The sequence below is a fragment of the Mustela lutreola genome, chromosome 9 (genome assembly GCF_030435805.1).
Source record: "Mustela lutreola isolate mMusLut2 chromosome 9, mMusLut2.pri, whole genome shotgun sequence".
Lineage (NCBI taxonomy): Eukaryota > Metazoa > Chordata > Mammalia > Carnivora > Mustelidae > Mustela > Mustela lutreola.
The window spans coordinates 79,631,695-79,658,609 of NC_081298.1; the positions used below are offsets into that span (position 1 = coordinate 79,631,695).

General features: G+C 36.0%; 1 protein-coding gene and 1 long non-coding RNA gene across 4 annotated transcripts in view; one reads left to right on the forward strand and one right to left on the reverse strand.

Annotated features, from left to right (window-relative positions):
• Positions 1–23,184, reverse strand: part of PNPT1 (polyribonucleotide nucleotidyltransferase 1) — a 46,076-nt gene extending 22,892 nt beyond the window's left edge. Inside the window, exons 1-13 of one of the 2 annotated variants that reach the window (XM_059187708.1) lie at positions 23,024–23,184; positions 16,069–16,129; positions 15,453–15,527; positions 14,649–14,754; positions 13,751–13,800; positions 12,660–12,723; positions 12,515–12,562; positions 11,501–11,614; positions 5,909–6,095; positions 4,746–4,797; positions 4,290–4,347; positions 2,414–2,510; positions 1,859–1,961 (exon numbers count right to left, since the gene is read on the reverse strand). In XM_059187708.1, the coding sequence (XP_059043691.1) occupies positions 1,859–1,961; positions 2,414–2,510; positions 4,290–4,347; positions 4,746–4,797; positions 5,909–6,095; positions 11,501–11,614; positions 12,515–12,562; positions 12,660–12,723; positions 13,751–13,800; positions 14,649–14,754; positions 15,453–15,527; positions 16,069–16,129; positions 23,024–23,184 (1,176 nt within the window). The remainder of the gene's footprint in view (positions 1–1,858; positions 1,962–2,413; positions 2,511–4,289; positions 4,348–4,745; positions 4,798–5,908; positions 6,096–11,500; positions 11,615–12,514; positions 12,563–12,659; positions 12,724–13,750; positions 13,801–14,648; positions 14,755–15,452; positions 15,528–16,068; positions 16,130–23,023) is intronic. The other variant, XM_059187709.1, reaches the window with a different exon arrangement.
• Positions 1–25,779, forward strand: part of LOC131840149 (uncharacterized) — a 38,390-nt gene extending 12,611 nt beyond the window's left edge. The window contains exons 2-3 of one of the 2 annotated variants that reach the window (XR_009357218.1): positions 22,192–22,506; positions 22,595–25,779. This is a non-coding gene — a long non-coding RNA (uncharacterized LOC131840149). The remainder of the gene's footprint in view (positions 1–22,191; positions 22,507–22,594) is intronic. The other variant, XR_009357219.1, reaches the window with a different exon arrangement.
• Positions 25,780–26,915: the final 1,136 nt, after the last annotated feature.

The following is a 26,915-nucleotide window of genomic DNA, read 5'->3' on the forward strand; positions in this document are numbered from 1 at the left end:
TTATTTATTGAAAAGACTGTGATTTAAATTATAAAAATATAATTTCTCTCTCAATTTATAAGTTCAGTGCAATACCAATAAAAAGAAAGATTTTTCTTTTCTATAACTTGATTCTAAAATTCAAATGAAGGAACAAATGTACCAGAACAGCTAAGACAATTTTGAGAGGCAGGGAAGAATAAAAAGGGAAGATTTATTTCTCGCCTATTAATATATACCTGCAAAATATAGTAGCTAAAACAGTGTGACACTGGCCTAGGAAATTCACAGAATGATAGAAGAGAATATAGTCCAAAATGTATTTATAAACTTTGAATACAGATAAATTGATATTATAAGTCAACAGAAAAAATGAATTATTAGTAAATGTGTTGTAAACGTGGCTTACTCTGGCATTTCCCATCTCATACCAATTCTAAGAGTAAATGCCAAAACAGATTAATAGTCTAAATTTGATAGCTACTAGTAGAAAGTTAATAAAAAAAAAACAAACTAGGTTCCTAATTTTGTGACTTTGGGGGTAAGGAAAGATTTCTTAAATAAGACTTTAAAAACACAAATCACAAAATAAAAAAGGAAAGCATTAGCAACATCAAAACTAAAGATTTCAGGTTCACTCTAGACAAAGAGTAGGTTACCACAAGCCAAATTAAAAGGCTTATGATAAAGAGGGAGATAATATATTCAAATTCTGGTTACTGAAAAGGATTAATGTTTAAAACACATTAAAAAAAAAAATCACTTAAAAATAGGAAGAAAAAAAGGGTAACAACCAGATAATTCACAAAAGAGCAAACCTGAACCAGGGCCATCATATTGCTCAAGTTTATGTGATAAGAGAGCCCTGAATGGTGTGCAGCCCCCAGGGTATGATTTATACAGTGATGACACTGACTTATTATGATATAAAGAGATCCTCAGCTGCACAGGGAAATACAAACAAAAGCAAGGAATACCAGTTGGTACCAATTTGACTGGCAAATTTAAAAGTAGTGATTAATAATGAGTAAAAGGAGGAGGTATAAAGCAAATACCATACAAAAAACAATGGATACACATATATGTTAAATATAAGAGCACAGGTGCTAATATAAGGGAAAAAATAGGACTGAGGCATAGGCTAAATAAAGAAAACAAATGAGGGCCCTGAAAAGACCAAAAATAAACAATATGCTAAAAACTAAGTGTGGACGCCTGGGTGGCTCAGTGGGTTAAAGCCTCTGCATTCGGCTCAGGTCATGATCCCAGAGTCCTGGGATGGAGCCCCCATAGGGGCTCTCTGCTCAGCAGGGAGCCTGCTTCCTCCTCTCTCTCTCTGCCTGCCTCTCTGCCTACTTGTGGTCTCTGTCTGTCAAAAAAAAAAAAAAAAAAAAAATCTTAAAAAAAAAAAAACAAAAACAAAACTAAAGAGTGTATGAGTTACTCAATTTTGTGTATCAAGAGTAAAAGAAAAATATCATATATGATAAAGATACCAGGTAATTCTAGAAAATGCAAAGCAATTTATAGTGACAAAAGCAGATCAACAGTTGCCTAAGGAAGGGGAGGGGAGCAGGGAAGAAGGGATTATAGAGAGGCAGGAAGAACCTTTTGGGGGTGACTGGTATGTTCATTGACTTTGGTGACAGCTTCCCAGTTGTATACACGTGAAAACCTATTAAACATACACTTTAAATATGTGCATTTTCTTGGATGGCAATTATACCTCAAAAAAGCTGTTAAAAATATTTTTTTTAAAAGTCAGGTGTTAACAAATTCCATATGATAAAAATCTATACTGTCTACATAATGTACTTCTGTGAGATGTAATTAAGCAACCTGGAATCAGCAAATAACTACAGCATTTTATATATATTACCTGTGTTTGTCCCCTCTGAAATAATGCTGATCCATGAAGAGTTTTAAACATATCTACCTCACAATTTATATTCCGAAGTGAAGTCAAATCTCGACCATCGCACCTATAGTAATAAAGGAAAAAAGTATGTAAAGCAGTGTTCAGAATCAGAAATATCACCCATTATTTCTTATTCCTACCAAGGAGTGCTCAACTCCAGCTGTGTAACGTATCACCTGAGAAATTTAAGAACTTTAAAAAATAATACAGATACCTGATCCCCACCCTAAATCCCACTGAATCACAATCTCAGGTTGTGACCCATTCACTTCTACTGTTAAAGAAGTTCTGCAAGGCAATTCTGATGTGGATTCAGGGTTGTGAACCACTGCTCTACACACAAGTCCCACAGAGAAACAGGCACATCCACACATTTTTTGACACCCATTTATGAAATACCCTAATTCTTTAATGTTCACTTAAAAAAAATCATTTCCTTGCTTTGAGCAAGTTGCCACTTTCAAGACAACTTACAGAGGCACATACTTCAATTCCATCAAAAAAGGATATATTTACCTTTTGTATTCATTTAAAATAATACTTCTAAAAACCTCCTTTGCAACAACATTGAAGGATTCTATTATTTCGAATGTATCAGCCTCTGGAAATTTTTCTACAGAAAGAAAGACAAACCAAAACAAAGGTTTTCTCTTTAGAAGACACGATTTCTCTTCAATTCATAGTATCAAATCAGTTCATTATGGTAGTAAACCAAGGGAATTGATGCTGAACTATTTAGTCCTCAAGCAAACAAAGCAGACAAATCAAATATTCTCAAGTAGGAAAGACACAAGTATTATACCTCAAACATATTGTTATTGAGAACTTAATTTGTTTTCTACCAGAACAACAGGGCTTTGTTATTAGTTCTCTATTGTATTATGTTACTAACAAATCCAGCCATCTTATTAAAAGGTCTGAGTGACACTTTTAAGATTAAGAGTAATCACCTTCAATGTTTTGCCTTAGGAACTTTTCTCTTAGTCTGCAAATAGAGAAATAATTTGCTTTGTATGTTACAAGTCCCTACTGTTGCCTTTTTAGTTAACATTTATTAATTTCTTTCAGGAACCATGTGCTATACATGTTTCTTTTTTAATGCCTTTAATCTTTCTAACAACTTATGAAGTATATTTTATTATTACCACCATTCTAAAGAAGAAAAAAAAGGCTTAACAAAGTACATTGCCTGAGATCATACAGGCAGTGACAGATAGAACTGTGACCCGAATACAGGTTTGTTTGCCTTTCTAGGCTTATGTTTTTAAATGTTAAGCTACTTTATCAACTGATTAATACCAAGCCTTAAGCACTGTTCTCTCAAGCATTTGGTTTATTAAATATAAATTTCACCAGGACATAAAAAATGGACAGAGAGAGATATACATATTAAGAAATGTATCTTTGTTAGGAATAATTTTTAAGTATTATACTTTAAATGTCATACTTGGTACACATTCAGTTTGTGACTGATATTTACATAATAAAATGCTTTGCTTAGTAATTTCTAGAGAGCTAAATTCTCTAAAATCTTAATTTTACAATTCCACAATAGCATCAGTTAACATTTTTTGAATACTTGGTTATGTGGCAGGTACAAATGCAGATGACTTACCTATTTAAAGTAAACCAGATATTATCATAATTATTATCATAATACCATAAACCAGATATTATCAGTATTACAATTTCACAGATTAAGAACTCAAGAATTTTAAAGAGTATTTTTCACATTTTCAAATGACATGATACAAAGTTTTCCATCATAGAGTGTAAGAATCTGATCCAGAAAAGATTGAGAATATTTCACATTCAATGTTTTACTGGTGCCCACTCTATCAGGTACAGTGCTGACCACATTCGCAGAAGTTAAAGATTTTATTTATTTATTTAAGAGAGAGAGAAAGAGCAAATACACATGCATATGAGCAAGGGGTGGGGCGGTAGAAGGAGAGGTAGAGAGAGAATCTCAAGCGGATGTTGTGCTGAGTCCCACGTGGGGCTTGACCTCATGATTCTGACATCATAACTTAAACTGAAATTAAAAGTCAGATACTTAACTGACTGAACCACACAGGTCCCCTTATAGAAACTTTTTAAAAAAATTTTATTTATTTTTCAGAGAGAGAGAGCGAGAGCGCCAAGCAGGGAGAACAGCAGGCAGAGGGAGAAGGAGACTTCCCACTGAGCAGGGAGCCCGATGTGTGAGTCTCTCTCAGGACCCTGGATCATGACCTGAGCTGAAGGCAGATGCCTAACTGACTGAGCCACCCAGGTGTCCCTCACAGAAGTTAATTTAACAGTAACCTTGGGATGCATCATTATTTACCAAAGATGAAACTAAGGAACAAGGAAATAACTGATTCTCTGAAGTTAATAAAGCAAATTTTACCTTTTAGTTGTTCCTCTGTATCCAATCTTATCTTGTTAACAGCTTCGTCTCTGGAAATCTAAAAGAGAGATGAGGTTCAGTATACATAGAAATATGTAACATTTCTATATTTACACTTAACAATTAACATCGTTACGTTGTCAATTGCTAACAATTACATTGTTACAATTAACACACGTAATAGTACTCAGATTTCTCTACTGGTAGTATTCTTTAAAAGATTAGAGCTAGTTATTGATTTATAAGAAATATTACCTATTTAATTCATTCAAATATATTTACACACTTCCCTAAAACTTGCATTAATCAACAAAAGGAGAATGGAGAAGCAAATAACTACACTTTTAGCTTTCTGTTTAGAGGTTTTTAATAAAAATTCATAAATCAGATTATGTGAATTATGACAAAAAAGAATTCCCAGAACAATTATATAAGACAAAATTCAAAAATACCTACTTTATCATGTTCATAATCAGTGAAAACTGCATACAGTCTTTCCATGGAGAGTCTATTTTAAGCAAAAAATAAATGTCAGCATAATAGTTCTTATGTTAATAGTATAAAATACTATTATGAACAAAATTGCAATACTTCATAGTAAGATAAAATATTTAATAAGCATTTCATAAAGAATTTTTAGAAATGTATTTATTGTTCTTTAGCACAGCTAATCTGTTTACTATTTATAATACAATATACTAAATTTCTTTCTCCTCATCTGTCAGGTAAATCACTCACAGGTACTATGCTCTTCCTTCTTAATTGTTCAATTTATTTCACCTTAGAGTTTTCTTACATACAAACTTTCTCTCCCCACTCTTTTTTTTTTTTTTTAAGATTTTATTTATTTATTAGACAGACAGAATCACAAGTAGTCAGAGAGGCAGGCAGAGAGAGAGAGGAGGAAGCAGGCTCTCCGAGGAGCAGAGAGCCCGATATGGGGCTCGATCCCAGTATCCTGGGATCATGACTCGAGCCAAAGGCAGAGGCTTTAACCCACTGAGCCACCCAGGTGCCCCTCTCCCCACTCTTTTTCAACTTCTTGCTTTTTTTCTATTCTCTCCACTTTGGCTGTTATTGCAGGCAACTGTTTTGTTGGGGACAATTTACATCTCTTTAGTCTCTGACTGACTGATGACTGTAAGACTGATACTAAGGGAAATATTAAGTTTTTCAATTTATTTGAAATAAAATGAAATACTCTTCTGGTAATTTCATTCATACTTCCTGAGTGCCTGCCTATAAGCTGGCACTGTTTTAAGCACTGGGCATACAGAGGAGGTTATACTTGATTTCTTTTCAAGAACCTCAACTGTTTCCTTAGATATTCAAATATCTTATGATTTATTCTTTTTCCTTGTTTGACACAGATATGCAGATTATCTGAATCTTAACCAGTAAACTCCCTCCCCTTTTCATTTGAAACTCAAACTTAGGCACCTGTAGTGAGAACTGGCTTACCCTTTTTAAAGCATTAGATTGGCATTTATGGCGCTCACTTTGAAAATAGAAGGATGCCATATAAGAAGTAATGCATGCATGCTTCCATGGGAAGTTTTTAGGCTTACAATTAAATCTGGTAATGATTTTCAAATTTTCTTTTGTACAGATATTCTTACTTATGAATGTATTCCACAATCTCTGGTGAAGGGGTAAATAACTTCTGAGGTGTCCTCTTGGTAACCCCAATTTCTTTTACCAATTGCTGGATGCCCTGAATTATTTGTTGGGTATATTTTACCCCCACTTTAATAGCATGGCAAAAGTCCTGTTGTAAAATGTTCTCCGCAGAGGCTTCCATCATCACTAAAGGGAGGAAAAAAAGATTGCCATTGAATCTTTTACCAGTATAGCATTTTTAAGCACCTTGACACAACATAAACACCACAGATCAGTTTTGCTTATTAATGGTATATCAACCGTTTTAATTTCTTTCCTTCGAATCAGCATCCTTCCAAAATGTAAACAGCAGTAAATGAATAAAGAGACCTTAATACTTGAAATTAGGTTTACAGCTTTCAATTTCGTAAAGATTTCTCACAAAAAAATGAAACAAAATAAACTATGCATACTTATTTATTAAATAAGTTTTGCGATATAATTCAAATACCATAAAATTCCATCTTTAAAGCTGCATTTTTAATACATACTTAAAATGAAATTTAAAAATATCAATAAAGTAGGAATCCAGTGAAATTTTTTTTTTAAGATTTTATTTTTATTTATTTGTCAGAGAGAGAGAGGGCAAAGGCACGCAGAGTGGCAGGCAGAGGCAGAGGGAGAAGCAGGCTCCCTGCCAAGCAAGGAGCCTGATGTGGGACTCAATCCCAGGGCACTGGGATCATGACCCGAGCCAAAGGCAGCTGCTTAATTGACTGAATCACCCAGGCATCCCAATGTTTTCTGTTTAACAATTATTTGATGTGACCTCCTACTCAATTCTCTCATTGTCACATTGTCTAATGCTTGCACAGGTGGGGGGATATCTTTTGTCATGATACTGTGTCAAGTAAACCAACTAGAGGACTGTTACTACTCCCATAAAAAAGCTGCTTTTATGGTTTTGCGATAGTAAAACTCCTGTATAAAGGAGGGAAGCGCCAAGTAGCACTTCTGGCTCCCAGTGTCACTTCCAGTAATATCTGCTATTCAGGTTTGGCTTTGGTTTCTGCCAGGCAGGTTTCTGCTAGATTCCTGCCTCCTCATGTGTCATTTTTGGCCCTTCTCAATTTGTACAGTTAAACATCATGCAATGCACAGATGTGATGGTAACTATCATATTTAATATTAAAACCACATAATGTTGTCATTAAGATTTATTATTATCTAATCATCACTTTTAAAGCTTTTAGGTCTAATCTAGAATGAAAAAAATCTTTTGTGCTTTGTATTTTATATTGGAATTTCAACAGTCAGTTGAAGCTGACCTGTGAAACTAAAACAAAAGATCTAACATTGTGTCATGGAGTTCCAGAAAGAGAGTATAAAGATGGCAGGCTGAAAAGTCCTGGAAAAATAATAGCTGAAAACTCTACAAATTTGGCAGAGACATAAATGCACAGATTCAAGAAGCTGAGTAAACCCCAAACAGGGTAACCCAAGGAGAGACATATCCTAATTAAACTTTGGAAAACCAAAGACAAAAAGATCTTGAAGCCAGCCAGAGAAAAGTACCTCCTCACCCATATGGAAAAAGCAATTAAAATATTAGACTTATCATTGGAAACCATGAAGCTTGGAAGGGATTGGCATATTATATTTTAGGTGTTGAAAGAAAAGAACTGTTGACCCAAAATCCTATGCCCAGTGAAAATATTTACAGAATAAAGGAATGAAGGAATATATATTTAGGAATGAATTGAGACTCTTAGATAATTAAGAAAATTTGTTACTGGCAGACCTACCCTAAAAGTATGGTTCAAGGAAATTCTCTAAACAGAAAAAATAAAAAAAGAAACCATGGACTATCAGGAAGAAAAAGTACTGCTAAGCAAAAATGTGGGTAAATACAATATGCTTTCCATCTCCTCTTGAGTTTTCTAAATTATGTTTGATGGCTGAAGCAAAAGCAAAAATTATAACTTGGCCTACTGTGGTTCTAAATGTAGAGGAATATTGAAATGACTATATTACAAATGGAGGAGGGTAAGACAAGGTCAGGTTTCAGTACTTCATTTGAGGCGTAAAGCAGCTTTTCTGGCACAATGATACCATGATTATACTTATATTTTTCTTCTTATCAGTATTCCCATGACATCCTCTCTCACTTTTCGCAGAATTAAACTGGAGATTTTTAAAAATCCATTTGATGTATGTAAATTATGCCTCAATAAGTTGATTTAAAAGAAAATATGAAAGAAATAATATGGTAAAGAAATCAATATTCCTTGACTTTGTTTTCACTAATTAGACTTCAAAGCAATTCATTTTTGAAAATACTTTAGAAGGAAATTCCTTAGTTTTTTTTTTATCTATAGATCTGTGCTGTCCAATTTGGTAATTACTAGCTCCATACGGTTCTTTGCATTTAGATAAAACTGTGTAAAATTAAAAATTCAGTTCCTTGGCTACTCTAGCCACATTTCAAGTACACGGTAGCCATAATCACATATAAAACATTTACTTCATTGCAGAGTTCTACTGGACAGCATCACCATGTATACCAAAAATTTACACAAAAAAGTGCTGTCTAAATGACTGCTGTTAACCATTTTCAGTAGCTGAAGATTAAAGATTTTTTTTTTAAAGATTCTATTTATTTATTTAACAGACAGAGATCACAAGTAGGCAGAGAGGTAGGAAGAGAGAGATGGGGGGACAAGCAGGCTCCCCGCTGAGCAGAAAGCCTGATGTGGGGCTCAATCTCAGGGCCCTGGGACCATGACCCGAGCTGAAGGCAGAGGCCTTAACCCACTGAACCACCCAGGTACCCCTAACGAGTTTTGAGATTAGTTGAAAACTGTGAATTCTAGATACAAATTTCTTCTTAAATAGTTACTGGTATACTGTTTCCTAAATTATATCCTAGCATAAATAGAAAGATCAGTGATATTAAGTGTACCAGTTGAAAGCAAGCAGAATGTGCAGAATGATGCTGAAGTCATCTAGCAGCCAACCGCATGAAGAAATTATTCTTGGTTTTTAGGCTTTATTCCAAAGATTTGTTGGATTACTAAATATTTTAATAATGATATGGCAGCAATTACTTTTTTGTATTTTTCTATCCCATAAGTTCCATAGTGATGGTATTGGACTTGGGCCCAATATTAAGTTTGACACATGAACATGAAGTCAAAACAACCTTCTGATGCTTTATGCAGTCTCTAGAGTCTAATTCGTCCATCTAGAGAGCAAGAGGTAAGAAGGGCAAGCTAGAAGTTGCTTATGGGGTTTTTACAGCATGCCACAGTTGCAACAAAGATCTTCAGTGCATTCCTCCAACATCCCCATAAAATTAGAGGGCTTCAGTCTAAGGCAAGTAGAGGCTATTTATTTATGGCCATTCAGAAGCAAGTTTATTTCTGTGTCTTCATGATAACAGCAGGTATTAACAGTATGCCTATTAGGTAACTAGGTATTATGCTTGGCACTTTACAAACCCTGACTCTAATCTTCACAACAACCCTGTAAAGTAGCCAAATCAATTTACTAAGTGAAAGTAATGAGCACTTTAACTTTAAGCAAAAATAAATTTCTCATGCAGACCAAGTAAACTTGAGACAGTGAACCAGTACTCTGCTCAAGGCCCTTTCTGGGATGCTCAAATATGTTAAGGGTCATCTGTTATTCATGGCTTCCCCAAATCTTTGGAATGTTCTCTCCACACTGTGATAGCCTACCACAGTAAGAATCTCATCTTCTGGAGCTCGAGTCCAACAATCATTTCCTTGTTTCTCCAGTAATCAAGATTGCAGTCATGTGTTATAGTTCTGTGTGATGTAAGTGAAAGTGAAAATCGTTATATGAGGTCTTTAGTAAAGCACCTTGAAAGGGAAGATGACTTACTCAGGTGGAATACACCTTTTAGTTACTCCCCTCCTTTTTTTCCCTCTAGTCTATAGGTCAGGTTAAGTTGGCCAGAGCTCCAAAAGCAAGTTCATAAGCATGAAGTTGAAGGCCACACATTGAGGAGAGCAGAGCAGAAAGCTGGAAGGAATCTAGATTTCTTAAGGTATCATGGAGCCAGGGGCATCTAGATGGCTCAGTTGGTTAAGCGTACAACTGATTATTTTAGCTCAAGTCATGATCTTACGCTCGTGAGATCAAGCCCCTGGACGGCTCCCCACTCAGCATGAAGTCTGCTTGAGATTCCTTCTGCACCTCCCCACACTGGCCCATGCATGCACACATGTGTATGTAGTCTGTAATAAATACCTTTACTGGGGCGCCTGGGTGGCTCAGTCATTAAGCATCTGCCTTTGGCTTCAGGTCATCATCCCAGGGTCCTGGGATTGAGGCCCGCATCAGGCTCCCTGCTCACAGGGAAGCCTGCTTCTCCCTCTCCCACTCCCCCTGCTTGTGTTCCCTCTTTCACTGTCTCTGTCTAATAAATAAATAAAATCTTTTAAAAAATATATTATCTTTACAAAAAAAAAGATATCATGGAGCCATTATAATTGTCTTGGTCCCCCCGTTATTTAATTTAACAACATAAACCCTAATTAATATGTAGATAATGTACAACTCCTCTTATATATGTTTTAACTACCCTAGAGTCCTTATTCTATTTCCATCACTGACTAATATTCCAAAAGAAGCTCGAAATGTGTTTCACATGTTAACTGTACATAAAAGTACTAAAAGCTTAATAGTTTACATTTTATCAAAATATTCCCATATCAGAAGATCCCATTTCAAAAAGTCCTAGACATCAAATACCACACAGTAAAATTAACTGATAAGATCTTAATTAATCTCTCCAAGGTTACACAGTTAACTGTGTGACAGCTGCTAAGTTTCAGATACAGGTCATTCTACTGTCAAAGCCAATTCTCTTTTACGAGAACCGGGCCAATTTTCATTCATGCAGTTATGACATTTTTATTACAAGGAGTGAGGGTAACCTATGGTCAGTGCATTTCTTACAAGTTTTCTACCTTGCAGAAACAGGTCACCTTTTTCTCAAAGGACATTAAACAAGCACTGAATGATGAATTAGCTAAATTAACATATTTAAACTATTAAAACAATTTATTACCAGATTTAGAAATTCAATTTTTAGACTAGCTTATTAGCTTAAAAATAATTACCAGAATTGTCTTGGTAAATAAAGATTTTTATATATTTCAAGTAAAATTATATCACATTCTAATTTTTTTTTTCTTTAAGATTTTATTTGTCAGAGAGAGCACACAAGCAGGGGTACAGCAGGCAGAGGGAGAAGCAGGTTCCTCACTGAGGAAGGAGCCCGATACAGAACTCAATCCCAGAAACCTGGTATCATGACCTGAGCCAAAGGCAGATGCTTAACCAACTGAGCCAGCCAAGGATATATCACATTCTGTAATTTCAGGCTGTATCGCATTCTGTAATTTCAGGTATTGTTTGATATGAAGCAAGAGCACCACCAAAATAGGACAGCAATAAAACAGAACAAAAATCTTTATGGTTAAGTGACAAGATACACATACATAGAAGAATATAAATGCATTTTTAAGAAACCAGAACTTACACTTAAAATCCAGAACAAATGTACTACTTAAATTACTTACCAATTTGACTTTTAGGTGCTCCAGCAACCACTAAATTTAAAGTACTAGAAGACATTTCTTTCCGTGTTGGATTAATAACACATTCTCCATCGATCATTCCTATTCTCACTGCCCCTAAAATACATCAAAATACTGGCAGTTGTGTAATAAAAAGTCTGTTTTCAAGACACTATCCCAGTGATAGCTTTGATCCCTATCTTTAATTGTGACTATAATAAAATCCATATTTTTACTATGGTTTTTAAGGCCCATAGAACATCCTACCTCACCCTACCTAGCCTCACTAGATACTGTGCTGCTGAGATACATTAGTTTTTCCATACTTCTGTGATTATGCTCGTGTTCTTTTCCCAAGCTAGACTATACTTTTTCCAAGGCAAATGCTTACCATTTGATCCTACTAAGGTTCAATTTAATGTTGAGTACTCTGAGAAGCCCTTCTTGACAACATGATTTCAAAGACTAAACATACCTTTCTCTATCATTTTTACTATAGCTTTATAATACTGTTCATAAATAATTATTTGTTTATTTCCCCTACTTACACTGAAAGCAAGAACTATTCCTAGACTGCCTTTCTTCCTTCAGTTCTTAACTTAGTATCTGATATTTAGGATATTCAGAAGTTACTTGATGAATCATTTTTATATTTCATGATTACAATTTGTAAGAGATGTAAGTTATAAACATATTTGTTTTATCCTGAAAGACCATATACTATAACAATTTCCTATCCCCACCCCCCCCACACCAAAAGTCCTCAAACAGAGACAATTAAGAAGTCAAAGTATCTAGGAACATAAAGTCTCTAACACCATAACATTTTGCTATCAAAAACAAAACCTAAGGCAAAAATGAAAATATCTTGAGCTGAAAGGAGTCTTAGAATATCATCTAATTAAACTCCCTATGAGATAATAAGTCAGAGCTAATTAATCTATGCTCTTGCTATAGCATGCTCACTAGTATTTCAAGAAAAAACATAATGTTTTTTATTTTCAAATCTTAACTTACCAATAGGTCCATTCCAAGGAATATCTGATAATGAGAGAGCTACAGAAGCTTAAAAAAAAGAAGAAAAAAAAAAAAGAACTGAAGTAAAAAGATTTCATTCCTTTAAAAAGACTATGATAATTTTAATCTTGATTTGTATACTTACCACCATTAATTGCTAAAATATCAGGTTCATTAACACCATCTACTGCCAACAGATTACAAAGTACCTGGTACAAGGGAAAAAATTCAGAGTACTTAAAAAAAATCTACTTGATTTAGGAGGACTATCATTTTGGCTAAATCTTGGTCTAACATAAAGGAGCCCTATGTGTTTAAAAGCATATGCTTTGTAGTCAAACCCCTTATTTCTGGCTATCATTTAACTAAATACATGCTTGACTATGGCAAATTACTTAAGCCTCAAAAGTTTCTCATTTTTAAAAGGGAAAAATAATAGCATTTTCTTAAAAGGTTTTCTGAAAATTATAGGAAATAATATTTGTAAAGCATTTACAATACTGGGCATGTTGAAAATATTCAGTAAATGTTAGCTATTTCTATTACATAAAAAATATTGTTTTCTGCTCAGCATATAGAAAACAAAATGATGAATTCCTTTCTACTGCAATAATATGCCTATGTCATGTACTTAAGAAAACAACTTAACTAAAAAAAGAAAAAAAAACTACTGAGGCAGTGACATCCTTGCAAAGGCGTATCTGCAAAGCATATTTATTTTTATGAAACAAGTAGAAGTTCATTAAAATATGGGTCATTATTCTGAAAGAGAATAATATTCACAAAAATACCAAAATATAATAAAGTAGAAGTTTAGAGGACCCAGTAAAATAGGTAGTAAAGACTAGTTTGTATCAATTGTCCTAGCCTCTGACACTAATATGACAACAGGGTCTGAAGGGTCTGTCCCCTCCTTCCTCAATTACTCTAAACTTTAAAAATCACCAGTTTGTTTCCTGCCTTTGGGCTTTTGTGCTTCCCATTCCATCTGTTCAGAATGTTTCCCCCACACTCGTAGGTTGGCTAACTCCTACTCATAATTCAGGTATCAACTCAAAATGACACTGAATAAGTATTAATTTTTAAAATTATTAATGTTTTAAAAAATTAGCTTAATATAAAATAGCATTACCAAAAATTCTTATTTTGTGTTCTAATGTTTAGCCTAGGAAGTATTATAGAAATTCATTAATTTTTTATTGATTTAGAAACAAATAAACCTAAAGCAGAATATACCTGTGTATCATAAAAGTAACCAGCTGGAAAGAGAGGTCTAATTGAACGATCTGCCAAAAGAAAAAAAAGAAAAGACACTAAATAGTACTGACAAGAGTTGCTTTACAGTTTATCTTTTTCTCCTATTAAACATCAGGCTGAAAAATAATATAGCTAGCTGTTCAGTATATTAAAAAAAAATTTCCTTGGGCTGATTTGCTGAAGGGGTCATAGATAAATGTCAATGATTCAATTAATGTATATCCTGTCCTAGTAACAAAAAACTAACAGGGCACAACAAACAAGTCTAAAACTGGGGAGCAATTTTTCATCCTGGTTCCATAGGCATTAGTTACATATATAAGCCAAGTAAAGAGACTTAAGACCAGCAAGAGACCAAAAGAAATCTTTCCTTGGTATTTTATGTCTGAAAAATGCATATAAATTTACACAAAGTAACCATTTCCTTATAGAAGAGCTATAAACTCAAATGATCCCATAATATTAAGGATGTCAAAGATTTGAAAGATTATGGGCCTTATTTCAGTAGTTGATGAATATAATGCTTTCAAAATTTACTGCGATGAATATGAAAATGAATACTAGGGATAGACTGAACTGAACAGTAGGGGCAAGAGCCACAGAGTTTATATGCTCAATAGAGATTCATTCATTTCATTGACATATATTTATTGAATGCCTATTCTGTGTCAGGTAGTATAACAAGTACCCAGGATTCAGTAGTGAATAAACAGTTTTTTCTTTGCTGGAGCCCATATCTGAGTGAGGGGATATAAAAAGTAAATAATCTCAGGTAGTGTTAATGTAATGGAAGAAAATTTAAGAGAACTGTAAATATAGATAGAAGAAATACTAACACAGGTGTAACAGAGTTAATGCCTCTATCTTACTATCTTACCTATTACTCGACTTGTAAGAATTTCTTTATCAGAAGATCCAATCTCTCTTCTGAGATAGTTTGTGGGAATTCTACCTGCTGCAGCAGCCTTCTGTCTATAGTCAACCTGAGATAGTATGAAAAAAAAAAAAAAATGAAGTTCATTTGACTCCTTTTTATGGCAACAAACTATTCCCCAAGAACCACTGTATATGTACTAATTATCCTGAGGTTGCTAACAACATGGTCCAGATTAAGAAATAAGGATATTTTATTTACTTTTAGCATTTCATATCTCTTTGCGAAGGGAAAACTGTGATAGAAATATTTTAGTAAACTGATTTTTAAAAAGTCTTCCACTTAGCAGTAAACTACACAGCCTTATTATTGCCCACAGTGGCTTATTCTGGTCAAATAAAACATTCCCTTTTTTGTATCAACTCTGTTACATAAAATTGCATTTCTGTTTTCATAACAGAAAAAAGCCATAAACTCCTAAAGCACTCCTTTCTTCTCACCAAACATATACTTGCAAACTCATACTGAAGGGAAACCTATGAGAGCAATGAATTCACTGCTATTCAACATCAAAATCTTCATGCATTTCACTGTTCTTATCAACCTGGCCATTTCAAAGCAGCTTACTACTAATATGAGAATTGATTATGAAGCAGTCAGTCTAAATTCTTTTAATGACTCAAACTACAAAAGAAAATCCTTTGTTGTATGAAGTTTACACTGTGTATTCGTTAGACATTAGACAAAAATATTACAAACTCTACATTTATGCCATATTACTGTTCAGATAAATCAACAAATACTTACCACCAAAGGCATGAACTGGGAAGGTGAAGGTTTTGTTTTACTGACCGCTGTGACCATCACCGCAGTGTCACCTGACTTAAACATAAATAACAACACAGGCAAATTCCTTAAAAAACAGACATTAACATCTAAGTAGTGAGTGAGTGAATCCTTGCTCCAGTTAAATACAAGGGAAGAGAACTGTTATTCCATGAACACAATTAAAATGAAAATAATTCATCACTAGTCAAATCTTGATCCCTTCTACGAGATCAAGAAAAGGCTAATATGCTTAGTCACAAGCAATCGTATTTTCTACTACTTAAGAAGAAATTTAGGCTACGTACAAAGAAAAATTTCTCACTTATCACAATTAAAGAAAATAGTAAAATCACTTTCTCTAGAGTAGTATTACAGAATTTATTATCAGAACAAAACAGAAGCCCAAGTTTCAAACATATCTTAAGTCACTTAGTAAATCCAGCCCCCTGACTCCCTGGTTCTCTGGAATGGTTCTGAAACCAGAAATGGCTTACAGTACCACAATTCTAATAACTGACATGATGTTGTAAAGATAGTCAGGAGCGGTCTCCATAAGCATTTTTAAGATGAAAATTTAAAAATCTGGACTTTTTACCTGTACTACCGCAGAGCCATCTGCAAATCTGGCCAGCTTTCCAGAGGATATTTCTAGTTTTCTGTTTAAAAATAAAAATTCATTACAAAAGGACTTAGGTCATCAATACAAATCGCAGTTCAGTATAAAATAATCAAAGATTCTAACAGAAGAACCAAGCCACACAGGTCCCCACCCAGCAAAAAACAAGTTAAAAAAGGGATAGAGTTCACAATTGTTATTAAAAGTACCAGGGAATTTAAGAGCTACTTAAGGAAAAATAATGAAGGCACAGGAGAAATCTGAATGAAAGATAAAATACTTTGGGGGTAGAGAAGTTGTTCTTAAATATTAATACCCATTTATAACCTTCATTTAGTCTCTCATCCCTTGTTGATAAAAGTAGCCTTTTGACAGACAAATAAGATCATTTCTCTACTTAAAATCCTTTGAAGTATCCCTAGTACTTTCAGGACAAAATATAAATATTGTCCTGCAAAGACATTCATGTTCAACAATGGTGCCAAGACAAGTCAGTGGGGTGGAGGTGGGGAAGAATAGCCTTTACAACCAGTGGTGCTGAGACAACTAGGTATCCATATGCAGACAAGTTAATAAAGTTGGATCTCCTTCCTCATACTAAAAATAAAAATTAATTCAAAATGTAGTATGAACCTAAATGTAAGAGCTAGGAAAACACATAGGAGTAAAGATTCTTAGGAAAACACATAGGAGTAAATCTTCATAAACTCGGGTTAGACAATGCCTTATATATGACATCAAAAGCACAAGTGACAGAAGAAAAAATAAACTGTCCTTTATCAAAATTAAAAATTTTCTTGGTTCAAGGGATATCAAGAAAGTGAAAGAAAACCCACAGAATAAAAGAAAATATTTGCAAATCACATATCTAACAAGGGACTTGTATCTAGAATATGTAAAGAATACTTATAACCAAATAAAAACACCAACCTAATTTTAAAATTGGTGAAGGATTTGAATAGAAGTCTATATACAAAGAAAATTTACTAAATATCCAGTTAAGTACATGAAAATATGCTCATGTACATAGGGAAATGCAAATCAAAACCATAATGTGATATTACTTCACATCTACTATGATGTGTAGTAAAACAGATCAATAACAAGTGTTGGTGAGGCTATGGAGAAACTAGAACCCTCATACAGTATTTGTGGAAATATAAAATAGTACATCTCCCTTGCGAAATAATCTGGCAGTTCCTCAGTAGGTTAAACACATAAGTTGCCAAATGATCCAGCAATTCTCCTCCAAAGCAAATGCCAAGAGAAATTAAAACTTTTTATGTCCATGCAAAAATTTGCATAGGAACATTCATAGCCACAGCATTATTCATATGGCTCCCAAATGGAAACAATCAAAATGTATATCCACTGATGAATGAACAAAAAAAATGTGGTCTCAGTGCATACAATGGAATATTATTAAGCCATTTAAAAAATGGAAGTATTGGGGTACCTAGATGGCTCAGTTGGTTCAGTGTCCAACTCTTGGTTTCCACTCAGGTTGTGATCTCATGAGTCATGGGATCAAGCCCTCTCAACCCCCTCCCCCAAATCAGGCACCTCACTCAACAGGCAGTCTGCTTGAAAGATATTCTCCCTCTCCCCCTCCCCGACTCTTGTGTTTTATCTCTCCCTCTCTCTAAAAATAAATAAATCTTCAAAAAAAAATGCAGTATTGCTATGTGTTACAACATGGATATAGCTTACAAACATAGTAACTGGGGACACCTGGGTGGCTTAGCCATTTAAGCATCTGCCTTTGGCTCAGGTCAAGATCCCAGGGTCCTGAGATCAAGTCCCACATAGGGTTCTTTGGTCAGCAGGGAGGCTGCTTCTCCCTCTGCCTCTGCCTCTCACACCTGCTTGTGCTCTCTCTCAATCTCTGGCAAATAAATAAACAAAATCTTAAAAAAAAAAAAACAAAAGAATTTTCAAACCTTTAAAAAAAAAACATAATAAATGAAAGAAGACTCACAGGAGACCAAACACCATTGATTCTATTTTATGAAATGCTCACAAGAGGCAAATCCATAGAGACAAAAATTCTCTAGATTAGTAGCTGCCTGGGGCTATGGAGATAGGGGAGAAATGGGAAGTTACTGCTAATGGGCCTGAGATTTCTTTTGGGGGTGATGAAAACGTCCTAAAATTGATTGTGGTGATGGCTGCAACACTGTGAATAGTACATTTTAAATGGGTAAATTGTACAGTATGGAAATTATATATTAACAAAGTGGTCTTTATAGATATTAAATAGGTGGTATTATCAGCCTTATTCCCCAGCTTCTGCAGAGTACAAAAAGAGGTTACTTAAGGCTTGAAACAGATCAGCAAAATTTGTTAAAAAAACCAAAATTCATAAGAATTTTGTGAAGCCAAACCAACTCAGTGACTCCTGAAGATACCAAGAAAGATGTTCTGTCCTATGAAGCCTGCTTCAGAAACATTCTATCATGGTCCAGTGCTGAATACACATACATACACACATACGCACATGCTAATGCCCTGCCCCCCTCTCCTTCATATGCAAAAGGGATAAAGAGATAACTCAATATTTCTACCCATTAAACACTTCTGTCAGAAGCCTTAGTTCATGAAAAGCATATTTATCTATTCAGATAGACTCATTTTGTTAAAATTGAAAGCAAAAAAAAAAGCATGTATACTTGTACTCAATCATAACTTTGAAAAATTGATTTTAACCACAAGAAATATCTGAGAAATTCTAGATGGATTTCTGTTACTGTTCAACACAGATGTTGTGATGACAGCCTACAATAAAAACGGGTCTACCCTGATAGATGGAATGAGGAAGTGCAGAGATAAGGCTTGAGCTGGCATAGTATGTGGAGGGAATGAGATGCTCAGAGCCAGTCACATAGTGTAGACTCAAGCGAAGTCCCACCAACCTATAGCTAAAATCAGTATCAAGGTTTTATGTGTAAAATGTAAATTTGCAGTCTTGAAATTTTGTTTACTCTGGAGTAAGAATATGCTACCAGTACTTCTCAAGACCTAAAAGGAATTGGCATTTCATCCAAAAATGTAAATTGAGTGATTCCTGTGAAAGAAAGGGGAGTATTCTCTAAAGTAAATTGACGTGACCCCAAGACCGTGAAGAGGAGCTGTGAAAGCTCTAGTTCTATTCCATTAATGGGGATCTGGACCCAGAATTTTTGAGATTGCCCACAGTGGCATATTCTTTTGCATATCCTCAGTGATAATAAGTCTTTATTCTTTAATGGAGATATAATTTGTACAGGGGACCAAAAGAAGGCAGTAGAGAACAGAGGTTAAGAACATGGGTTCTTTCTGAATAATGGTAAGCATCACTGGAATAAAATACTTCAGTCTGCAAATGACATATATCACTTTTTATTAGGTTCCACTGGTGAACAGCAGTCACATGGCCCCACCTATGCAGGGACCAGCAGTGTACCAAAGAGAGCACACATACAAAGCTTAAGGCAAGGAGTACGTGACCCACTCCTCTGCTAAGCAGCCCTTCCCAATTTTATCAGCAGGCAGAGAAGTGAAGCTGAGGAAACACTGTTAAGCTTCTACAGCTGACCTATTTACAGTGGGAACTGATTGAACCAGTGAGAAAAACAAATAGGCCTGCAGTACCCCTAGATATTCTCATACATGTACACTTCCATTTATATGCTTATTCAAACAACACTTGGATTTATATATTTATTCAAACACCACATTCTCCTGCCTTCTTTGTTCCCTTTGTTGAGTCTACTCAGTGTCTTCAGTAGGGTTCCTAGCGCACCCACCAGATAGTCCTATGGTCCTAACTTGGTGATTGCCCTGATTTGAACTGTTTTTCTCCCAGGTATATACAATTTATATTACACAGAGAACCAGGCGGTTACTTTTCATTATATCTCATGATCTCAGCTGGTGTTAACTGACCTATGTAACTTTTCCTGTTCATGCACTTTTAGTTCTGTTTTTGGTGCAAACTTACTACTTTTATATATATTGATTTTACCTCATCAATTTACTCTTCAGTATTTTACATGTAAAATATCTCCAGATACAGACACGATTGATAACACACAGGCCTTTGGGTGGCTACGGAAGGAGATTTCTGAGCCTTTTAAAATGTTGAGCCATGTGAATGTTTACCTAATGTGAATGAATAACTAATACAAAAAAAATACTTGAAAACATTAAATAAAAAGGATTAAGATGAGTAGTGAGATTCTATTCGTGGGAAGAAGGGTGGGAAAAACGTGGAAAAACGATGAGAAGTTTGAACAGAGTCAGCTGCCACAGGAAGTACAACTCCAGGGAGAGAGATGTTCTAAAAAAACATTTTTAGAAACATCTGTAGAAGGGCGCCAGTGGGTTAAGCCGCTGCCTTCGGCTCGGGTCATGATCTCAGGGTCCTGGGATCGAGCCCTGCATCGGGCTCTCTGCTCTGTGGAGAGCCTGCTTCCTCCTCTCTCTGCCTGCCTCCCTGCCTGCTTGTGATCTCTCTCTCTGTCAAATAAACAATAAAATCTTTAAAAAAAAAAAAAAAAAAAGAAACATCTGTAGAATGTAACTGTAGAATCCAACTTCCAATGAAAAAAATTCACTACAACAACAACAACAAACAAACAAAACCCCCAAATATCTTTAGGATTCAGCCTCTGCCTGTCACTTGGCCTTCCTTTGATGCTAAATTCACATTTCACCTATTGCTTCATACACAGTGAGTTATTTGTAGTTACTCAAAAGCACTGTCACCTGCCTGTAATTGCACTTCCACTTTCTCCTTGCTAATTCCTTCTCCTCCCCCTTCAAGATTCACCTCCCATGACAAGATTTAGGGTGGGATAGAAATGCCTTTGTGCTCCTTTGGCACCCCATTCACACCTCTCTCACAGTGATTTTCCTAGCAGCTGTGTTTATCTTACTCCCTATCAGAATCTGTATCTACAGTGCCCTGTACACAGCAGATGCTCAATAAAAGCTTGTTGAACTGAAAATTAAACAGTTGCCTCAAAGGCTACTCTGAGTATTAAGTACAGCATTTGAAAAACACAATAGTATATAGTTTCCTAAAGTGCTGTATATAATACACATGGTAATGAGTATAAAGTGAATGGCATATAGTAGTCAAATTCAATAAATGTTGCAAAAAAAAAAAAAAAAAAACACCTAATACAAAGATGAAAGAATTGATTTACCCAGAAGGTATGATATGTAGGAATCTAGTTGTTGCAACATATGACACAGGTTCAAGAACTAACTACAAGAGATCCAGGTTTACTGATAAATGAAATATTTAAAGTAGATTATGGAAAATTTGGGAAGCAGGGGCTACTACCATTGCTTTGAGTCTGTTAAAAAAAAGTCTGTTTATTGCACAGCAGGTGTTTGTTCTGAGGCATTTATTCAAAGAATGATACGTTACTGAAAAATGGAAGAGAGATTTTCTCCCTCAAAAAATCAGAATCAGAGGGGCACCTGGGTGGTTCAGTGGGTTAAGCTGCTGCCTTCGGCTCGGGTCATGATCTAATGGTCCTGGGATCGAGTCCCGAGTCGGGCTCTCTGCTCAGCAGGGAGCCTGCTTCCCTCTCTCTCTCTCTGCCTGCCTCTCTGCCTGCTTGTGATCTCTCTCTGTCAAATAAATAAATAAAATCTTAAAAAAAAAAAAATCAGAATCAGAGAATGCCAGAGGTGGAAAGAGCCTTAGAGGTCATCTAGTCTGGGGATCAACAAAGTATATAGCCTGTTTCTGTACAGACTTTCAGCTATTTCTTTCTTTTCTTTTTTACATTTTTAAAGAGTTTGTAAACATACACCAATATATGACAGTATGCAGCACACAAAGCCTAAAGTATTTACATCTGGCCCCTGACAGAAAAAATTGACCCTTGACCTAGGCCAGTCTCATTTTGTGACAAAAAAGTAACTTGTTCAGGATCAGTCATTCAGTTAGTTAGGAAGACCTGTAATCAGTGGCAGATTTTTGGGTTTTGTACACACAGGGTCAAAGATTTTAAAGTACCTATGAAAAATGTAGATATATAAAGTAAGCATTAGCAATTTCATTTACTCTAAAAATCTGTTTTTAAAAAGTGATTTTTTTTTTTTAAGATTTTATTTCTTTGTCAGAGAAAGAGGCAGCACTCGAGCACAGGCAAGGGGAGCAGCAGGTTCCTCCTACTCCCCCACCCACCCAGCAAGGAGAATCCGAGGATCCTGGGATCATGACCTGACTGAGGGGAAGGCAGACGCTTAACCGACTGAGCCACCCAAGCGTCCCTAAAAAGAGATTTTAGACATGAATTATGGCAAACGGACTCATGGAAAAAGTATGCGCTTGGAGAGAAGCAAAATCCACATAGTCTCAAAGTAGGTGACTCTGAGAAAGCTAACCTTTTTGAGCTTCTGTTTGAACCATGAAATGAGGTAAAAGCACCTTTACTGCAGGTTTAAAAAGCGTGTATCATGTAACTAGCGTTCAATAAATTGAAGTTTTCCTTTCCTTCCTACCCAGGGTCATACTGACCATGCATTTACGGAATAAATTGGATTTGATGACGCACGCATCCACTGTCAACTCCATATCCTGAAGTGAAATGTTTCCCACTACAGAGTCCGAGTGTCCGCAAATAAAGGCGACGAAAGTCAGGTGGACTGACTCAGCTGGAGAAAGGAGCCGGAAAGGGGTAAAAGGGAGGACCGAGAAGCAAAGGACACGAGGCTGAAACAGTGCGGGAAGGAGAATGGTGCCAGGAGACATACACCAAATCCCGAAAGACATACCCCAAATCCAAAAAAGCCAGAAATCTGGCATTTAGGTTTGGGGTAAAGAGGGGTAAATGAGACCCGCGCTGCCAGATTCCTAGGCTGGGAAATCAATGTACCTCGGGCTGCCTGGACGGGACGCCTTGTTAAAGGGCACAGGACGCACGTTGTTCCTTACCTGCTGCCTAAATCCACAGCCACGGATCGGAACCTCGCGCCACCCCACAGAGCTCGCACCTGTAGCTGGGTGAGCGTCCGATCCCGCCCTGGCAGACGAGAGGGACCATCGCAAAGCGGCCGAAGTCGGAGGCACGAGCAGCAATGCCTGCAGGCCGCCATGACACCCGGCACGCGATCACCCCGGGCTGTACCCTGATTGGCTCTCTCTGACGGTGGGGCGGAGTCTGATGCAGTTTCGTTTCCGTGGTGCGGGGCTTGGGGAACTCCGGGGAAGCGGATACCTTCGTCGCTTTCTACGAAGACTAGAGAGGGTCAAAACTATCCGAACGCAATTGTGACAACTTCTCTTTCCTGTTTAAGTACCTGCCAGTGAAAGGCAATTGGAAAATTAATGCCTTTTGTGTATGTGTGTGCTATCGTAATTTAAAAGAAAGTCCCAGAATGATGCAAATGTTGAACAAGTAGAGTAAATATAGTAGTGATAGAAGTCATTAGACAAAATATTATTATTTGGCTTCTGTGAACTGAGAATTAGAGGAGAATTTGTGTAGTGGACCATGGAAAGAGATCTCTCTCTTCTCTCCTCTGCCTTGATTTTTATTTTATAAATTTCACACAAATAGTACAGCAAAGGTTTATGTTAATTTATTTCTAGTAAGTTAATTTCACTTCTTAATGACCTATATCATCATTTTAGATCTTTGACATCATTTGTTATTCATCTTCCTCTCTATTGTTAGTATTCAGCAACTCATTTCTCTGCCCCTTTTGATCAAGTGTCGTTATTTTTTAAACCAACTCTTATTAAATGCAAAATGCCAGCTACTATTTAAAAGAAATGTTTTGGAAAAATGAAGAAAAGTAGTTTTTGGAATTTGAATTGGATATATTTTCAGGTAGTAAATCTTTTATATCCCTTTTAATCCTGTTAGAACATCTTCATATGGTTCCTTGAATGAATCAATGATAATTTTTTTTTATTATGAGGGTCCTATTTCTCTTTTAAGATCATAACCTCCTTCATTCAAAGAAATCCAAACAACAATATCCAACATACACTCAAACATGGTTTTAAGAACTAAAAATGTTGAACTTAAAACAGACAAATGATTTAGTAGCAAAGCAGTTCCCTGACACCTTGGTTTTCATGAGATATTAATACTTATTTGGAATGTCCATGTCAATAGAAGGAATTATTACTAACACTGCTAGGGATACTTAGTAATAAGTTTTTTTTCCCTCTTCCTCTACATTTGACTTCACCGCCGTTACTACAGTGTTTTCTAGACCAATCTATTGAAATCTGTACTAATGACAAATCTATCATAATCTACTTGCCATAATACAACATGGCTTTGGATTTATAAAGCACTTAAGTACTATTTAATCACTTCAATCAGGTGGTATTGCCTAATAGTTCAGAGCATAAACTTGAAGTTAGTCTTGAGTCGTCCCAATCTTAGCTCTGCCCGTTTTCTAGTTGTCTGACCCTACCTCTCTAAGCCTGTTTCCTCATTTGTAGAAATGGATACCAATATGAATCTCATAGGGTTTTTGTAAAGATTAAATGTGACAAATGATGTAAGATGTTTATCACAGTACCTGCCAACATTGTCAGCCTCAATAAATGGCAGATTCAGCTTTGACTAGACTTTTCTTAATTTTCCCTCTAGTTTCCTGTTTGAAATACTGAAAATCCCTCTTTGCTGTAGAGCCCCATGAATCTGTTACGCTTTCATCCCTCTGGAAATACTGAGAAGCAGTATTTACACATTAAGTCCACTTATTTCCTCACACCAACCCCAAATAATTGATATGGTAATAATTATTTAATAAATTTAAAGGTGATGTGCATGTTGAAATTTATTATTAGGTGGTCATAAGGATGATCCAGACCTATATTAAGACCTATATTATATCCACACCTATATTAAGTGTGGTGTCTCTCTTAATGTGGGACAATGATCAGTTGGAAGTCAGTGACGGGGTGTGATAAAAGGATTCACCCAAGCCAGAACCTGAGAGATAGAAGTTTAGTGACTACACTGCAACAGCAGAATGAGCAGGACAGCAAAGAAGAGACTGTCTGCAAAGAGGCAGTGGGTGGAGGCTGTTTTTAAAGGGGGAAGGTGAGGTGTGCAACTTAGGGAATTTTCTCTTTTTTGGTGACTATGCCTGGTTGTAAGTAGCCCATTGGTTATTAGGGCCAATGGATATTTTTGTGTGGTTTGGCTGGTCAGCCTGTCTGTATTCAGTGAGAGGTTGCTCCAGGCCCTTTCTACATTCTGTTGCTCACCCTGTTTGCCTAAAAGCAGACTCTGCATTAAGCATTTTAAGATTAACAGAGAAACAGAAGTATAAAAAGTTTAAATTCTTGTGGTTGTGTGATAGGAAAACTGAATGACTCCATAAAAACATGGCTTTTGCTCTTTCCCTGCTTCTGTTCTTGCTAGGATGTGCACCTCCACTTTATACATGCCTCAGAATGCAAATAGTGTATGTCTCCCTTGTAAAGGACAAAGAGTTAATGATTTCTTTAGAATAGATAACATCCGAGGAAAGACCAGATGAGAATGACTGTTCAAAGCTATCGTGTGCATATTTCAGACCATTAACACTGGATTTTTTTGAGGCCAAGACCCTCTGGGTCTAACGAATACACCTGGGCCCTTATCTTTATTCTAACTGATTCCTGGATGCCCGAGAGTATATATGTACAGCAGACCACAATCCTCAATAAAAACCCTGAACAGAGATGAGACTCATGCTCCTTTCATTTCTGAGTTTCCCAGATACTCCATCTGTATCTGCTCTCTCTGTGTGTTCAGTGAACTCTGCTGTCACTTCCTGCTGGCTGCGTGAAGCCAAGAACCCCCTTAGCATGTCCTGGAGACCCTCTTTGGGTCCCTGGACTCAGCCTACCAGCATCAGTTGTATTTATAGAAGCTATGATTCATTGAGGTTCAATCTGAGATGTCACATTCTAGAAATATAGTTCTGCCAAGTATAGTTCAACAGCCAAAGTATAATTTAAAAGGAAGTTCTTTACGTATAACTTCTGAAGGACATTAAAGATGATATAATTTAAATTCACCAGCAATATTTCTCAGATCTCCTTTTTTCTTTTCTTCAAACTTCAATGAATGTGTGTCAAAATAGTTAATACGACTGCTGGCTCTGAGGAGCAATTTCATTTAAGTAATACATCACTGCATTAAATTACTATTAATTAAAATTTAATTTGGTTTGTAGTTTGGCTTATAAAATATATACAATTAGTTTTATGACTATATAAGAGGTACAAGATTAAGGAGTTTTTGCTTGTTATATATCTGTACAAAAAGTATCAGTGGACACCAAGGGTGTCTACGAAAATTTTTTCTCTTGAAGGATGTAGCCAGAGGGATCTTTCTAAATTACGAACCTAATTGCGTCTCCATTCTGATTTTCTTCATTCATTTCCTAATCTTTGCTTTGTGTTGACTACAAACTGTCCCTATTTAGCTTCATCAACTTTTACTACCTGTTTTCTTTCTTCATTTCCTCTCATTTTGTAATCCAAGGAAGATGAAGTACTCATTCCCCTCTAACATACAACCCTCTCTCCTGCGTCTGTGTCTGTATGATTCTGTGTACCTGATACACATTCTTTCCAATGTGTCAGTCTGGCACAGTCTTCTGGTCTTAATACTGGAAGCCGTCAATACTAACATCTCTGACTTCCCCTCTCTGACCAGTAGGTACAATGTATGTCTATTTTTCCACTTTAGTAATGAATTTATACAGTCATTGTTTTGTCCATGGAAATGCATGTGGGAGTAGGTATTATGTAGTGGTTAAAAGTGCTGGCTCTGGCATCAGATTGTCTAGGTTCAAATCTCACCTGTCAC